At 40.9% G+C, this 18,202-nt stretch overlaps 1 protein-coding gene across 1 annotated transcript in view; it reads left to right on the forward strand.

Moving 5' to 3' along the window:
- Window positions 1-15,627, forward strand: part of SLC6A11 (solute carrier family 6 member 11) — a 95,466-nt gene extending 79,839 nt beyond the window's left edge. The window contains exons 8-14 of the mRNA XM_054387166.1: window positions 4,097-4,221; window positions 6,216-6,328; window positions 7,813-7,950; window positions 11,070-11,172; window positions 12,049-12,149; window positions 13,419-13,589; window positions 15,475-15,627. Coding sequence (XP_054243141.1) covers window positions 4,097-4,221; window positions 6,216-6,328; window positions 7,813-7,950; window positions 11,070-11,172; window positions 12,049-12,149; window positions 13,419-13,589; window positions 15,475-15,627 — 904 coding nt within the window. The remainder of the gene's footprint in view (window positions 1-4,096; window positions 4,222-6,215; window positions 6,329-7,812; window positions 7,951-11,069; window positions 11,173-12,048; window positions 12,150-13,418; window positions 13,590-15,474) is intronic.
- The last annotated feature ends 2,575 nt before the right edge of the window (window positions 15,628-18,202 follow it).

Below are 18,202 nucleotides of genomic sequence, written 5' to 3' on the forward strand. Positions count from 1 at the left end.
GTGTACTCTTCTCTCTGAGCTTCCTCCTTAAGAAAGGTAGAATCAATTTTCAGCAGCATTCTGCCAGTCAGGCAGGGAGAGGATAAAGGATGCACATCTTGAATTATTCAGCTGATTGGCAAGAGATTAATTTAGAAGAATGTGAGTTTTCATTCATGTGAGTTCAAAATTTGAACTTTTCTTTCTATGTGAAATCAGTTTGGGCTTCAGCCAGGCTCTGATGCCTTCCCACCAAGGATGCTTATAAAAATGGTCGGAAAATAAGACAAACTTCGTGTTATCCTTCCACTGGTGCTTCCACTGGTTCTTGGGCATTCGTGTTCTAAAATGAATTGGTTTCACAGTCAATGGATCCAGATTTCCCTCTCGGTCTTCCTTCCTGTAACAGAAAAAAATAAAAGACAGAACTATCTAAGGAAAAAAAAAAGGGGGCAGGAGGAGTTGAGAGATTAAGTAGAGTTCTTGCAAAGATAAAGGACAGATGGATACTGAAGTCAAGAAACGTTGCTAGGTCCCCAGAGAACCAAGTGTTCAGCCTGTGACTGTCTAAATGAGGAAGAACATGATGAAGCTGTGGTTGTGTTATGTCAAAAGAATAGGTGCCTCACTAACAGGAGATGATGAAAATCCCCTTGGGTTCACTTTTGCCTGTTTCCTTGGAGAAAGCACACACCTGCCCTGTAACTATTGTGTACCATAGCACCATGCAGTCATAGAAGCACACAATGGTTTAGATGAAGGGACCTTAAAGATCATCTAGTTCCAACTGCCCTGCCATGGGCAGGATTCGTGGATCTTCCCTGTGAGTGGAGAAATGTCTGTGATCTTGTTCTCTCATAGATGGTCAGGTTATATAGGGTTGTCCAGCTTAAACCACTTGGATCTTGCCCCAAAATCTTTCAAGAGGAAGCAACAGGAGCTGCCATGGCTCTGAAGCTGTACAGGAAACATTGTGTCTCCATCTCAGCCCTTTTCCACATGGTTAGGAACCAGCAGCGCTCAAGTGTCCTGTGCCACATTGTTCACTAGAAAAAAAAAAAAAAATCTTGTTGTCTGGACTGCATTTGAAGCCTGGGAATTATCTACAACAAATCTTATCTGCAGAAAACAGACTGTTCCAAACGGAGGCATCATACAGCTGGTGAGCAGCCAGATCCATCCCACTGAATTGCAAGGGACTGAAAAAATACATCTTCCTGCCATCTCTTATTGACAGAGTTTCATCCCACTTAGTTTTAATTTCTCAGCACTGGAGTCACTACTATTTTAGGTGAGATACACCAGAGTGAGAATCTCTCCAGAGCTACTTCAGTGCTGGTAAGTTCTAGGAAGATGATCTTTTTCTTTATTTCTCTGCAAAGCACAAAGAACAATATGCTCCTACTTCCTTTCCTAGAGATTGCTCTTTGGCTTTAAAACATCCAAAGTGTATGACCAGCCTGGCTGTGCACAACTACAAGAACCAACTTCATATGACCATTGTCAGAATTTTCAGCAAGGTTTTTAAAGGACCAATTTTCCTCTGCTAGTGCACTAACAGTGTTGATGCATGAAAGAAGTATGAACATCAGTGGACTTCTCTACATCTAAGCCTTGATCTACAAATGGGAGTTTTAATTCTTTTCCATCTCTGGGCAAATGGGTATTTATAGATGAAGTGCCATATAGATTGTTTTTTTTTTACTATGAAAACATAAAAATATTCTTGAAGCAATGGTTAAAATTAACTGTAGATAGGTGATGAGAGAGAGCCAAAGTTTCCCATGGCCCAGTGGCCATAGTTCAGCTAATCACTCACTTTGCAGTGCTGACATGTACACCTTCTTCCTGTCACTTAGAATGAAAGTGCCTGATGCTAAGCTGAGGCATAGTCAGAAACAGGAAGAGCTCTGGACAGAAGTGCAGGGCTCATTAGTGAATCATAGAATCAGTCAGAGTTGGAAGGGACCACAAGGATCAGCCAGTTCCAACCCCCCTGCCATGGGCAGGGACACCTCACACTAGAGCAGGCTGGCCAGAGCCTCATCCAGCCTGGCCTTAAACACCTCCAGGGATGGGACCTCAACCACCTCCCTGGACAACCCATTCCAGGCTCTCACCACTCTCATGGTAAAGAACTTCCTTACGTCCAGCCTGAATCTCCCCACTTCCAACTTTGTTCCATTCCCCCCAGTCCTGTCACTACCTGAGATCCTAAAAAGTCCCTCCCCAGCTTTCTTGTAGCCCCTTTCAGGTACTGGAAAGCCACAAGAAGGTCACCTCAGAGCCTTCTCCTCTCCAGACTGAACAGCCCCAACTCTTTCAGTCTGTCCTTATAGGAGAGCAGCTCCAGCCATCTGCTCATCCTCATGGCCCTTCTCTGGACACCTTCCAGCACGTCCAGATCCCTCTTGTAATAGGGGCTCCAGAACTGGACATAATACTCCAGGTGGGGTCTCACCAGAGTGGAGTAGAGGGGGAGAATCGCTTCCCTTGACCTGCTGGCCACACTTCTCTTGATGTAGCCCAGGCTCTGGTTGGCTTTCTGGGCTGCAAGTGCACACTAACAGCTCTTGCAGTCCAGAAAGCCAATCAGAAGCAGTGAGATGCTAAAACTGCTCACTTTCAAGTGAAAATGGTGAGGTAAAGTTCCAGGATGAAAACACCAAGTGAAACTAGCAACAGGACAGGGACATTACCACCAAAGTTTTGCTGGAAGGCATGGCAGGACCTCAAAAGTATGACTTGTCTCTAATTCTCAAAAAGGCCCTACACATCCATGGCAAAGACAGAAATCATTACTGAAGATGTGGATCCAGATCCAGAACCTGTTAGATTTAATTTCTTCTTATAAATAACTTCCACAAAAATTTGCTTTAGAGCCATAGTAGGATGGGAATAAATCAGAGAAAGGTATAGGCTTGAAGGAGCTACCAGCTTTCCTTGTGTTTCAGTGGTTTAGAATCCATATTTGCTTTCAGGCGTCTAGGTTAGACTATTACTTGAAGTACATAGCTCCCTCTCCTAGCAAACAGCCCTAGAAGACTGACTGTTGTGATAAATCATTGCTACCTCATCATCTGTCCAGCCTGAAGTGCTGTCTGAAGCAGGAAGAACAACAATATTTCACTGAGCTCTGAGAAAGATCATGCCTTCCTCAAAAGAATTTTCCCTTTCTTCCCCCCACCCCCAAGCGATTTACTATTGTGACATTTCCAATCTGGGAAACAAAATATTTCTTTGCCTTGACTTAGTAATTGTCGTTGGTTGATGTGTAAATTGCATCGGTCTAAGGGACTGGTGTCCAGGTACTATCTTTCCCTACTTGTTAGGCACTTTTTTTACATACAGACACAGTTCTTAGAGAGTATATGGAGCTCTTCATTCCCATGGCTTGTTAAAGAAAGTTTATTAACTAACCTGGAGTTGTATTTCATACAGATATATATTGTCAACACAGTGTAAATGGAATAGAATTAGCTAAGATCTGACCACAGGATTTTTTCCCAGGAAACAATCATTTTATTACAGTTTATAGGATTGCAGTTTCATTTCAGTTGGAAAAGCCCCTTAAGGTCATCAAATCCAACCATTCTTTAACTTTACCAAGCCTGGGGCTAAACCATGCCCCTCAGCACCACATCTCTGCCTCATTTAAACCTCTTCAGGGGTGGGGATTCAAGCACCAGCCTGGGCAGCCTGTTTTAGTGTTTGAGAACCCTTTCAGGGAAGATGTTTCTTCTAATGTCCAACATATATCTCCCCTGGTGCAAAGGAGTTCATATACTCTGGCACACATTATTGCAACTGCTGCAGAAAAAATTGTTCTGAACACCATTCTAGCAGTGTTTTTACATGTTATTAAACTTCTTATTGGAAACCTGTAAGCAAGAGGCTTGCACTTCAACCGGTTAAAATGCAAGCAAGGCTATAGTGATGAAATCCTTCCTTCAAGTGCTTATACCTGACTGATCTCTTTCAGACACTATCAGTTGGGAGCTTACCCTTAATGAGCAACTTAATGTCTATTCCTGAAGCTTGGGGTCCCATGGCTCAGTATGTGAAGGAAATCCAGGCTCTGGAGATCAACTGCAGTGTTTTTTATTTATATTTTCAGAGACTGCGTCATGCTCTGCTGCTTGAACAGTGGCACAAGCTTTGTTGCTGGTTTTGCTATCTTTTCAGTTCTTGGATTTATGGCTTATGAGCAAGGCGTGCCCATTGCAGAAGTTGCAGAATCAGGTAAGTTCCAAGTTCTAAGTTAATAAAAAATGCCCAGAGGTTGCTGACAGAATGCTTAGTCTGTGGCATGTCTTATGGATAATGATTGTTTTGCAGTTAGCTTTACAAAATATCTGTTACCTGACTCGTGCACAGTTACATGTGGAAAATGCTGATGTTACTGTGCATAGCTCCAAACTCAGAAACCTAAAGAGGTATTGTAACACAAACTTAGTTCAGCTGAGCATCCATAAGATTATTTAGCAGAGATCTTTTCCTCAGTTATGTCCCTTGAGTGTTATATCCTCAGTTCAGTTTTCTTTGTATGGACACAACCCAAAATCCACACAAATACTTATTCCTTCTGGGGAAAAGAATAGGAAGAAGATTTAACTATTAAACTAATGAGGGACCAACAGTTTAGGACAAATCTTTGAAAGTCCTCTGAAGTCTTACTTAATGTACACAGTCAAACCATAGATTTCTAATAGTCAGCTAATATAATTCCTAATGTCAGTAAGGTTTTTTTTCCCTCAGGAACATACATGAGCCACTGTGGTTGATTAAGTATAAAAGTTCTTGTTTTGAGTCCAGAAAGGCTCAAAGGCCCAGCTCTGAGAGAAATTAACCATCTAATGTTCATTGCTACCACTTGGAGATAGGCATCTGATGACAGTTAATTACTCTTCAACACCTTTGTGGATAAAACTTCTTTAAGCATCACTGAAAACTCAACAAGAAGAACTGGAGTGCTGCCCTGGAAGAAACTTTTTTTGAGACGGAGAAAAGACTCTCATGAAGTTATGAAGTTAGTCAAGGGCAACAGGAAAACTGCAAAGCAAGAAGGGCTTTACAGATACTGTTACAGAAAATATTTTTCTTTTCCTAAAACCCCCAAGACAATTGGCTTATACTATTACAGAAACTATATAGAAAAAGACTGAGAAACTACAGCAACTCTGGAAATTGTAGGAGCTTGTAAATACTGCATTAGATGAAAACGCAGTGTGCTGACAGGTCTTCACTGAAGTTATTGCAGCAGGAGCACAGGGGTACTCCATCAGCATTGTAATTCTGCCTTTCATCCATGCTTTAAAAGCTGGCTAATGCCAATAGAAACTGCTATAGCATGAGAGTTTGCAGCAGCTGAATAATGGGCACAAGGAAATTGGAGCAGGAAAATATGAGCTGGGTGAAATGGTGTTTAGCAGATCTGAAAAGTTTCCAATGCTTTTTCAAAAACCTTCTTCTTCAAAGATTTCTGTAAATAAGCAGGCAGTGGATTGATGTTATGTACCACCAGCAGCACTCAAAAATGTAGAAAAAGTTTTGAACAAACCAGTAGACATTCGGTTTCCACCATGTATGCCTTCCAAACTGCAGATCTTACCACTGACTGTGTTCCTGCACAAAATGTCAGATACAGGGGGGAAAAAGCAACGGATACTAGAATCTGTTCAGAAGGTATTTAAGGCAATCAGAGGACAACATTATTTGTTCAGGTATGCAAGTCTTACTGTACATCCATACAAAGGAGGAGAACATAAAATATGGTGATGTGTTAACAGAAGCCTTGACTCTCACCTTTGGACAGGCTGTAGGCAGTGTTAATGTGCCAAGCAAGTCTTCATTACTGTTCAGCCTCATCAACAAGTGCTTAGACTATTGGACACATAGAGTTTGCCAAGGTTTTCAGTGTTGAATTTAACTCCTCTTACCTGCAATAAGTTGTGGTGGGTTGAGCCTCACCAGCAGCTGAGCATCCACACTGCTGTTCATGCACTCAAGCATCTCAGTGGGATGGGGGGAGGAAAGGGAGAAAACTGGTGGATTCATCTTGAGACAGTTTAGTAAGTGATGCAGTGCAAGCACTGTTCAGCAGGAGCACAATGCTGGTGTGAGCAGTGCTGCTCTCTGCACAGACCTCAGCACTGTACAGGCTGTTATGAAGAAGGTTAACTCCATCTCAGCCAGACCTATGTACAAACTGTATCCTCTCTTGTCTTCTTTTTCAGGCCCAGGACTTGCATTTATTGCTTATCCTAAAGCTGTTACCATGATGCCTCTTTCTCCTCTGTGGGCAACTCTGTTCTTCATGATGCTCATATTCCTTGGATTAGATAGTCAGGTATGAAACAAATGCTCTTTAGATATCTTGTCAGATTCACTAGCATGTGTGTATCAGTGTCCTTGGTGTAAACAGTATCTAACCTGATAGAAGAATGAACCTTAACTTAATTCCTTGCTTAAAACCATTGATTCACATTCCTTATTTTACATCTTATTTACAAGATGCTGAAGATTCCTTTATGATTTAGTGTGAAGAATGATTCATCCTGACGTTGGCTTTCATTATTAACACAGAAATCAGTCTGAACTTAAATATGGGTGATAAAAATTCACCACTATGTCTTTTCTCATTTGTTTGAAGCACTTTGCAATGAATGTTAAGCTGAATATCAGATAGTGGTAATGAAAGTTCCTATAGTGTATTTATACTTCAGGGTTCTATAACAAGAAATGCATAGTCATATTCTGCAGCAAAGTGACATCATAGAAGTTATTCTTTCTATGTAACCAAATAAATTGTGGAAGCTGCTTGATGAAAGGTGTAAAGTAGCTGTCATGCCCTTGGCGTGATTCTGTTCAGAAAGTTCATGACTGTGTACTGCAACATTGAGTTCTTCAGTGCTTAATTTAGCATGACATTTCCAATCACTGAAATGAACTGCCTTTTTTTTTTTCATCCCTCATTTCATTTTTAAAAGTGTTTTTTTTTTTTTTTTTTTAAAGAGCATTTCCTGAATTCACTCTTTACTGTTCTGGTGAAGTAGGCTTTATTATTTTCTGCTTTGGGGCAGTCATGGATGCCTCCTCTCTGGAAGTGTTCAAGACCAGGCTGGATGGGGCTTTGAGCAGCATGGTCTAGTGGAAGGTGTCCCTGCCCATGGTAGGGGGGTTGGAGCTAGATGATCTTTAAGGTCCCTTCCAACCCAAACCATCCTGTGATTATTTTTGGTGCCTATTTTAGAAACATTGCTCCAGAGCCCTGTGTCAGAAGCTTGAGCCTCTTTCTTTCTGCTTATTTTAAAAGTTAGTAAGAATATACCTTCACTCATTTTTCAGATGAACCAGGCTTGGACACTTAATAGCTTTGTGGAACTTCTCTCTTTTGCAAAATGGAGAGAACTTCTCTAAAACCCCTGTAGTTCATTTAGCAGTGCTTGAAGGTGCAGAGCACTGTAGAACATTCCTCTGAGTGACAAAAGTGCAGGATGCTTAGAGTGAAATCCTGCTGCAGTCCTACAAGTAATTTGTAGCTTATTTAAGTCCCATTCAAGCCACATTTGAAAGATCTAATTCTTATGTGTTCCTTCTGCTGCTGAGCAAATGCACTCTGAGATAATATTAGTGGATTCAACTATGTGAATTTGGTAGTGGACTTTTTAATTCTGAAGCTCAATTTGAGCTTCTGCTTACAGAGCATTCTCAAGCTTCATTCAATCTCTGATGAGAACACAGAAGAATATTTGAAACATTTAGTAGCAAATCCAAATCTTAACAGCAGCTGAGGCACATACTTCATTTGTACTTTACTATCTTTTGTTCTAGTTTGTGTGTGTTGAAAGCATTGTGACAGCTGTTGTAGATATGTACCCAAAGATTTTCCGAAGGGGCTACCGAAGAGAGCTGCTGATTCTTGGCCTTTCCATTGTGTCGTACTTCATTGGCCTAATAATGTTAACTGAGGTAAGATGTGCTTTGTTGTACTACTGCAGAACTACTACAGGTTTATAATTGTGTCATAAAATGCAAGAACATTTGACACTGGCAGCCTTCACAGTCAGGAATACAACTACAAAGTACTTGAGAGACTCTTGCAACCTACTGTGCAGTGTTTGAAATGTGGAATGTATCCTCAGTTTTTTCAGCTGAGCTCAGGAAATATTTTAATCAAAGTTTTGTAGCTAAGGAAATTCCTTCTGCTTTGCACCAGCCAAGCAGATATGCTGACCATGGCTTCTGCTTGCTTACTCTGGGCAGAGCAGTCAGAAAACAACGATATTTTAGATGCATAGATCAACAAAGAAGGTGAAGTAAAGTGAAAATAGAAAACTAAAACATCTTTGATTTTTACATTACCAGGCTGGGTCAATCAATGCAGCCAATCTCTGGGCAGAAATTCCTTCAGTAAGAGTCAAAAACTAAAGAAATGTTATTTTTTTCTGAACAAATCAGGATATTTTCTTTGGGATGTTACAACCCAAAATTACTGAGGATGCCAGTCCATCCCATCAGCTCATGATATGACACGTCTGTCACTACTGTGTTTGATACCCAGGTTGGAAAGGGCTTCTGGCATCCTTTGGAACTTGGTGTAGGAGTTTAGTGCTGGCTTTATAGGGTGAACTCTTAACAGCATTCTACCCTCTCAAGACAGGAAGAAGAGGGGTGGACTCCACACCCTCCTCTGCCCATACTCTTCTGTTTGCTGGGCCGCTAAAGCCTCCCTGTAGCAGGGACCAAGGAAAAGAAAACTCACGTCCGAGGAGCTATTAGAATTCAAGTGTCTGAGGACTGTCCAGGCAAGCCTGGATGTACTGGGCATGAAGGGCCACAACGTGGCTCTGTTGTGCAGCAGTCTTCGGAGGGTTTCCCAGGAAAATAGCCTCCCAGGGCTCCATGAACTCATCTAGGGTCATTTAAATTCCCTTAACAGAGCTCCTTAGTCCTTAGACTACGTTCTTTTCAAGTTGCTTGTTACTGAAAATGAGCAAATTTCATCCAAAAATGGTGTCAGGCAGTTGTAAGCATGTTTATCTGTCAACCTCAGTGTGCAAGCTTTTACAACAAACAGAACAACTAAACTCATCAGATTATTTAAGATTTAGATACAGTTTCCAGGAAAGAATAACTAAAGATAGGGTGGAAAGTGGAGACTAGGACAAAATAAAGCTTTTATGATTATTTTTTTTCAGTTGCAGTTTGTGCCAGACTGATCAGAAAACTTGCTCTGAAAAGATATATGAGCCTGTAAGAAGTAAATGCATTTGAGCAGAAGTTTCATGAATTTCAGTGAAGGAATCAAAGATTCACCACAAGATTTCTTATTTTCTCACACCATAATTTTTAATTATAGTCAAAAGAAATGAACAGGTACAAGTGACTGGACAAAGAAGAAATGATGACTGTTGGTGTTAAGAGACAGTGGCTGGGATGAGATCCTTAGTGAAGTTACACAGAGAGCTCTTGGTAGCAATTTCATCTAGTACCTGTAGTTGACTTGCTCTGGAAACAAGTCACATATAGTCACTGGCTACGTGCAATTAGCTCTCTGGTGGTGTATTCCTTCTTCATTTTAAGTTATGGCAGATTTCAGTCACTTTATTGGACGTTTCAAAAATAAATAATTTTTCATTCATGTTCAGAATTCATGTAAGCTGGCAGACAGGTAGAGCAGTTCTGGAATTCCTTATTGTTCCAAAGAATAAAGCATGAGTTCAGTCTTCATTAAAAACCAGAGAATTCATAAGAAATCTGTAGCCTAATGAGTGCATGAATGATGAAAACTCAAAGTCATCCATAAGATTTAAGTCCAGATCAAGCTTCATTAACTCTGATGTTCCTGGGTCACAGAATAAGGCATAAAGACAGGTTAGGACTGGATCACTGCAACATTAAGGATGGGATAAACTACAGTTGCATGAGGTAGGAGGTCAGGCTTTGGCTATTTTACCTTTGGTTATTTTACTTCACCAGAAGCTTTCTCAATCAAATATATGGTCATTTCCTAACTCTACAGCACTAGTTTTGTCAAATGCCTGCTTGGACATCAATGCTGGTTTATAGACAATAACTTTAGAACATTCCTATGTTCTGTAAAGTTTAGAAATTATTTCAAGTTTACAGAGTTCATCTTAACTCACCTTCATTCAGTTAATGCAGAGGAAAAAAAGGTGGAAATCCCAGACATAGGTTGTGATTTAGTTTTCTTCATATATTTAGGATTCTCTCCTATTTGTAGAAAATTGTCTGAGGTGGAATGGATCATAACTCCTACCCAAATAGCATTATATATCCACTGAAGAGATGCTCTTTAGCCCCTATTTCCTTCATGTAGCTTTCTGCAGTCTACTGAAACGATCTTCTACGAATCTACTCCATATTATCATCTCAGTATTGAACATAAAGATGAAGCACATTGCACAGAAAATTGTGTAATATTATTAATAGAATGATATTATTCAGGTTGTCCATAATGTTATTAATTTGACTTCAGTGGTTTTCTTCTGATCTTGCCTCAAGCCAAAGGCTCTAGAAAGCCAAGCAGTTCTCTGAACAGTTCTGACTGCTGCAAACAACTGAAAAAAAATGAAGAAAAACATTTGTCTTTGATAGATGTGACAATTAGTTGAAAGCACATTTTCATTTTTCCTACTGATTTGTATTGGGATACCACTGAAGGTGGAAGATTTCTGGGAGTGCAGAGGCTGCTGTTTTGAAGCCATCTGGAGAGCGATTATAGTAACTACAGATTTTGCCGGAAGTTGAAAATATAGGAGTGGGCAAGCATTTTGGAAACAAGTCAAATGTAGTTCACTCCACTCCAGGATTTACTACCTTAAAGCAAATGCACAATATTAGACTGGCAGAGGGAAAAATCTTATGTGCTTTGATAGAAAAAATTCTTTCACAGTAAGAAATCACTGAGAAAAGAATAATCTTTGTTCAAGAAGAAACCAGCTTAAGTAGGAAGACTGCCAGGGAACCAACAGATTGATTCTGCCATTAAAGCCACCTTTGCTATGAAATACTTCTCCTGGTTCCAACACAGTATTTCTTTCCCTTTTCCTGTTCTTCTCTTTCAGGGTGGGATGTATGTCTTCCAGTTGTTTGACTCCTACGCAGCCAGTGGCATGTGCCTTCTCTTTGTTGCCATATTTGAATGTGTCTGCATAGGGTGGGTTTATGGTGAGTTGCTGAAAATTGCTGGGTTTCAGCTTTTATGGAAGTTTGCTCTTTGCAAGAAAACAATGTGAAAGCCTTGTAACCTTGTGGAGTGCAGCCCTACACATTCCCATGCCCTACCAAAAGTCAGAAATGCCTTTTTTTCTCCCCTCTCTAAATAACAATACATAGTAGCATAGATTTGATTTGATACTTTATTTTATACTTTATTTTATATTTTATTTTATTTTTAAAATTTAATTGAATTCAATTTTTTATTTTATTTTATTTTGGTCCCTGTCAGAACTGACCTCCACCTTCCTTCACCAATTATGTCCTTAGCTGCCTTAGGGGGGTGGCATTCAGATTTTTTTCTCTCACAGAGCATTGATGCTGGGCAGGTTCCCTTCCATTTCTGACACTGAGAGATAAATTCAGAGAGTTGGAGTCCCTGCCACAGAAGGGACACAGTAGTGTTTCTAACTGCTGTTTCTGTCAGCAAAGTCAAGGGAAACCACCACAGTGCTAGGGGTGTGCATGGTTCCACCCTCAAGCCCTTTTTGCACACAAAGGATTCAATATTTTGCTTCATAGAACAGCACATGAATTCAGACTAGACCTGTTCCCAGCTATGTGGGGCCTCACACACCAGCTTGTCATGTACATGTTTGCTGAGACTGTTAGTGACCAGCAGCCATGTCTCTGACAGCTCACCCACTCTCTCTCTCCCCTCATGTTGGTCAGATACAGATGCAGCCATCAGTATGGAGCAGATGAGAGCAGAGACAGCGCAGCTCTGTCAGAGCTGGTGGTTTTCCCTGTAGTGCTGTAAATGCTGACCTGTACCCCCTCTGATATGTGCATTCTACATCTGCTTCTCCTTTGGTTTCTTTGGGGCAGGCAGCAATCGCTTTTATGATAACATTGAAGATATGATTGGGTACAAACCTCTGTCGCTGATTAAATGGTGCTGGATGGTCTTAACTCCAGGTATTTGCGCAGTAAGTACAGAACATCCAGATAAACTTGGTTTAGACATCTTCTTCTGTGCATGTTTGCAGAATTCTGTCTCTGCTAATAGTTCACAGCAGTTGAGAAAATGCCTGTTGATTTCTAGCATATGTTTGAATTAACAAACACTGTGTAGGAGCTGCAGAAAGTGTTCAATTTTCTGTGAATTGTGAATCTTCGTCTGTACAATAATAAGGAAAAAATTAACTCAGGGCCCTCAATGAACGCTTGCTCATATGATGAAGGCTTTTTTTTTTTTTTTTTTTAACTGCAAGGTATATCTGGTGTCTATTTAGCATGACTCCAGCATAACTTCCTTGCTGTCCCAGTCTCCTCTTTGGGTGAGCAGGCCTCTTTCAAAGAAGACAGGACAGGACATTTTTCCTTCTATTAAAAGCTGTAGAGGAGGTCCAAAGCACATCTCATATGCATGAAGAAGGGGAAGGGATTTCCTTTGCCAGAAGCTAGCAGGACTGGTGCCAACTCTGGCAATCTGCTGAGGCTGTGTAACAGGGTCATTACTAAAGGAACATGACCACATTGCCTATAAATTTGCTCCACAAGTGCCTGAGGATTAGACACTGAAACCTTCCAGCTCTCCAGTACATAAATGATACCAACTGCAAAACCACAGATGCAAGGGCACCTGGAGATCCAGGTTCCCTTGCACTGTGCTAGTTTCTTTGCAAACTTTGGCTTGTTTTCAGCAATTCTGAAATGAATTATTTAATATAATTTGCCCTTGAACACTCTTTTCATCACTTTGGAGAAAAGTATATAGTAGCTTTTCTACATTTCACAAATTGCTTGATTAGAAACCCATCAAATTCAGATGGGTATAGTCAAGCATGAGGATGTAAGCATTGGCCTGCAGAAGTGAAGATAGAGACAGTGGATTAAGGCAACTTTGAAAATGTTTGCTTTCTGTTTTCATCAGGTCAGGGAGGAGAGAACGCAGCTTGTGCTGCTTGATCACAGCTGGTTCATGGTAGTTAAACTTCATCTTTTCTGCCCAGGTACTGTTTGCCATCCAAGTGCAGGTTTTATTGTCATCCAGTGGTAAACAGGATTTAAACTTGAAAGGCTGTTCATTTCTGTGGAAGCTACTGAGGTGTTTTATTTAAGCTCTACATAAAAGAAGATACTGCTGGTTATGCTTTTCTCTGTCTTTCATCTTTAGGCAGAATGGCCTTGCCTAAACAGTCAGTCAGGCCATGATGTCTTCAAATACCACTAATATGTTTCTCTGCTCGTTTCAGGGAATTTTCATTTTTTTCCTGGTGAAATACAAACCTCTAAAATACAACAATGTATATATATACCCTGACTGGGGCTATGGCATAGGGTGGATGATGGCACTGTCTTCCATGATCTGTATCCCTTTGTGGATCTGCATAAAGCTGTGGAAGGAAGAAGGTACTTTCATAGAGGTAAGATGTATTTTCAGATTAATGATACTGAAAAAATAAGTGGGAAAAGAATGTGAATCCTCACCTGCGTGAGACTAAGCACAGTGTAACCAAAAGGGCAAGGCCATGTACCTGCTCCAGCAGGAGCTTGAGTTTCGCCTCAGTTACTGGTGGAAAGAAGCATCTGACTTTTCTTTATTTTCTTCTGAATTTTGTGGTGGTTTTGCCTTCACTGGCCTTAGCCTGTGGTAAACTAATCAATACTACAGCTTTACAGTGCTCTATTCCTGCTCAGTTTGTAGCTTAAAATGACTACAACATTCACTAAACCCCCCAAGAGGGTTTGTACCAGCCATTCATTCAGGTCATCTGCCTTTTTTCCATGGTTTTGATAATGTTTGTGCTGTCAGGATGTTCCTTCAGGAGTTGAGTAGCAAGCACACAGATGTCTTCTGGATGGTTTTCCTGATTACAGTTCTCTAAGTGAGAAATGGAATCAGTTTGGTTGGAAGGGACCTTCAAGATCATTTTGTTTCCACCTCCTGCCATGGGCAGGAACACCTCCTGCTAGACCAGCTTGCTAAATGCTCCATCCAATGTGGCTTTGAGTGCTTCCAGGCTTGGAACCTTCACAACTTTTCTGGGTAATTTACTGTGCTGACTGCTGGCAGTCCATGTTGAACTGCCCCTGTTGAAACAAGTACAGCCTGAAGACTACCTAGGAAGTCTTTACTGTGGATATATGTAAACAAAAAAGTGAATTTGCCATAATATCATTTTCTTGGCATGTCAGAAAAGGAAGTTTTGCACAGAGATGAAATATTTCCTTCATGTACCAACTTTCCCCTGTGTGTTCCAGTAAAGACACTTTGTTTCTAGAATTTTGTTTTGCCTTGCCTTTAGTCTGAACCAGTGCAGGCAGGTTCCATACAGGAGCAATGAAAGGTGTTTTTCAATTACATTTGAGAGCCTCCCAGGAAGCCAAATTCCTGCAACATCTCTGCTCCCCATGCTGTAAGCAGCAATGTTGCTAATGATGTAATTGCTGTAAAAGAGAACGCTCTCAGCTGAACACATATTTTTCTTTTATTCTTTATTATAGTCTCTTAATTTTTTGTCAATGTATATCCTTTGACTCTACCATGGAAGTAAAACGTTGCATTCAGTTCTGGGCACCTCACTACAGGAAGGACATTGAGGTGCTGGAGAATGTCTAGAGAAGGGCACTGAGGCTGGTGAAGGGCTTGGAGCACATGGCCTACAAGGAACATCTAAGGGAGCTGGGGTTGTTCAGTCTGGAGGAGGCTGAGGGGAGACCTATTCACTCTCTACAGCTACCTGAAAGAAGGTTGGAGCAAGGAGGGAGCAGTCTCTTCTTGATGACGTGACAGGACCAGAAGAAATGGTTACAAGCTGCATCATTTGGGTTCAGGCTGGATATTAGGAAATATTTCTTTACTGAAAGGGTTCTCAAACATTGGAATGGTCTGCCCAGGGCAGCAGTGGTGTCATCATCCCTGGGGGTGTTCAAGCAGAGTGTGGACCTGGTGCATAGGGCCATGGTTTAGTGTTGACCCTTCAGTGCTGGATTTGAGGGTTGGACTGGATGATCTTTGAGGACTCTTCCAACCAGATATTTACTGTGGTTTCTGTGGTGCTCCATGGGAACAAATATTACTCAATCAGCAGGGAAATTCACTATGGCTTTCTTTTCCCCTTCGTTCTCTAGCCTTTGGTTGGGTGTGATTTGTAAAGAGTGGTGTGGGATGTGGCACTGTGGATGTACCTGCAACAGGAAGATGAGAGACAGGCATGCAACGGAAAAAGATTTTGTAGTAAAGCAGTTTAAGAAACATGTCTGTGACCAAGAAACAGATAACGATTTCTATTTTCTTGAATTCTCTAGAGATTCAGGAAGTTGATCACACCGAGCTCAGACCTGAAAATGAGAGGGAAGCTTGGAGGAGGAGCCTACATTGCTGCGATAAATGACTGCGATGCCAAACTGAAAGGAGACGGCACCATCTCAACCATTACAGAAAAGGAGACACATTTCTGAAAGAACTATCTTTTTGGTTTGGGTTTCTGTTTGTTTGTTTGTTTGTTTGTTTGTTTTGTATAAAAATAAATGAATAAATAAAGTCACTTAATTATAGAGGCTGGCTTGTTTTGCACAAAATTTTATTAACCAGTTAATTTTAAAGTGAACATTGTATACTTGTTTAAAAGTGATTTTTTTTTAAAGTACTATAAAAGTAATGATCATGTAAAAGAGAAAGAAATAGTATTATATGGTATGTTAGTGATGACTCCTTGTAATATGGTTATCTCAGTAAATGTTTTTTTTAGAAGTTAGAAGAACCTGTATCATGTGTTGTAAAACTTTTCTACTTTGATGTAATGTTTTATAGATATACATGTTTTAACCTGTAAGTGTGTCAGACCATCTCAGCTGTTCATGTATGTATATAAAGGGGACCAGAATGTCCTTCTGTTCATATTGGAGGAAGTTGTTGAAGGGGTCGGGGGTAGCTGGTAACTGCTCTTGCATTTCACTGTCTAAACGTGGGCCTGTATCTATCCTACTGAAACAGAGAGATCCTTTCCAGCACAGGCCAGTGGCTTTTGCGCTGGGGCTGTGTGACCCAGCCTTTCCCTAGGCCATAGCAAGCTGGAGAGCTAACAAAGCTGCTCTTTCAGGGCCAGTTCTGTGGAGCCAAAAGGAAGCAACGCCTCATCTGTTCTTGTCACCTTCCCTCCACCCTCCATTTGCTTCAACAGGTCTAATAAGAGGTGGAACCGTCACACTTCTTAGTCGCTGTTTTTCTGGAGATTGGATAGAGAATGTTTCTTGAGAGCTGTGAATTTTGCTGCTCTTCTAAGTTAACAATCTCTAAGGTGATGTGTACTGCTTCAGGAGACCTCTAAAACTTTCTCCTTTTATTTACTTCTGAGGGGCCAGCACCTCATTTTTGGTGGACACTTCCTATCTCCTGAAGAGAAATGTTTGTCTATGCTTGTACAACAGCAAATCAAGGATATGTTACACATGTGGAGATGTTCTGAGCTGAAAATGAGCAGGTTTAGAGCTCTGCATACCAAGGCCTCACTGTCTCTCTATCTGTTTGCCATTCTGTCTGTACAGCTATGCATTCCATTCAAAAGAAACAAGGACAACAGGTAGCATTACATAGCTTGTCTTCAAGGAACTTTCTAGGTACCCTCAGATTAGGCACTGATGCTTCTACACTGAATGGGATATGGAGGATTGCACTGAAGTTAGAACAGGAAGGCTAGAGTAATCGGTCCTTAATGGCTACAAGAGTTCAAGGAGGTCATTTATATATGGTGTAGATGGAGAAATTAAGACAGGGATGTTGAGGCTACTTGTTCTGCAAGGAGAGCAGTACTGGGTGTGTCATACCAGACATTTGCATTCTACCAGTTGTGTGCACTGGCTCCCTCTGATGTAAAACAGGCTTTGTATGTGAATCCCAGCTGATGGAAAGTTGTTAGCATGAGGTCTGCAAATGCTAGTCCCAGTATCAAAATTTCTAGACTGTCTTCTCTTGGGTGGTTTGTTGATTTTCCTGCTAATATTCCAAATGCTAATATTTATTCTGGACAAATACTTTTTTTTCTCTTGTCCTGGTTGTTTATTTAATGGTTGGATAAGAAACTGTACAACACTGCAGAGTGTTTGATTGGGAGAGACAAGCGACAGCCTGACACAAAAAGTGTCATAAAACCTGCTGTCTTCTCTGCAATTCAAAAATCACCAAAGCCTAGACACCAGCATCTGGAGTTATTAGAAACAGAAGTGGCTGCTGGCCTTCTGCAGAGGAAAACATTTCACCACAGGTCACTAAGTGCATCTTAGTATCACAGAGATCTGTACACATAGCCAGCATTTCTTTGAGATTTTGTGGTTACCTCTTCAAAAATCATTTTTATAGAAACACTTTTTCTCAAGTCACAGCATTAAAACTCATAGTTCTATTTAATTTTACTTTATCTTAGCTGGGTTTTTTTTGTGTTTAGGGGGGATAAGGTGGAAGTCTAAGAGGGAGCTTCTCTACTACAATTCTGTTTCATCTATTTTCAAGTCCTGCTTGCCTTTGTATGTCTCTATTGTTAGGTGCTTAGGAAAGGCCATTTTGAAGGAGACTTCAGAACCATCACCTTGTGACTGCTGGTCTCCCTCAGAGGGGGTCTCCAGGTTGGCATCCGGAACTGGAGGTTACCAATGAAAATCTCTGTCCTGTTGGACAATGAGACCTCTGGCAGAGAAATGCTCACAGAATTGAAAACACAAGTCAAGGTACATACAACAAAGCAACTGGGAGCTACACATTGACATTGAAAAAATGCTCACTCCAAAAGCTAGAAATTAACATTTCTGGAACTCCTGGCAAGTCATAAACATTTGTAATTGAGTGACCCTTTCTGGTCTTTCTCTCCACCCACTAGAGCTGCAGAACTGAGGCCACATTATGGGCCCTGAGATGGACTATATTGCCTCCAGAATAAACAGCAACACCTTTTCTTACCAGTGAAGGATGTGTAAATGTAGGTGCACTGATAACTTCATATCCGTGAAGTTATCATCAGCAATCGGGACTCCTCAGGAATGT

The sequence above is a fragment of the Indicator indicator genome, chromosome 15, assembly GCF_027791375.1.
Source record: "Indicator indicator isolate 239-I01 chromosome 15, UM_Iind_1.1, whole genome shotgun sequence".
In the NCBI taxonomy this organism is placed as follows: domain Eukaryota; kingdom Metazoa; phylum Chordata; class Aves; order Piciformes; family Indicatoridae; genus Indicator; species Indicator indicator.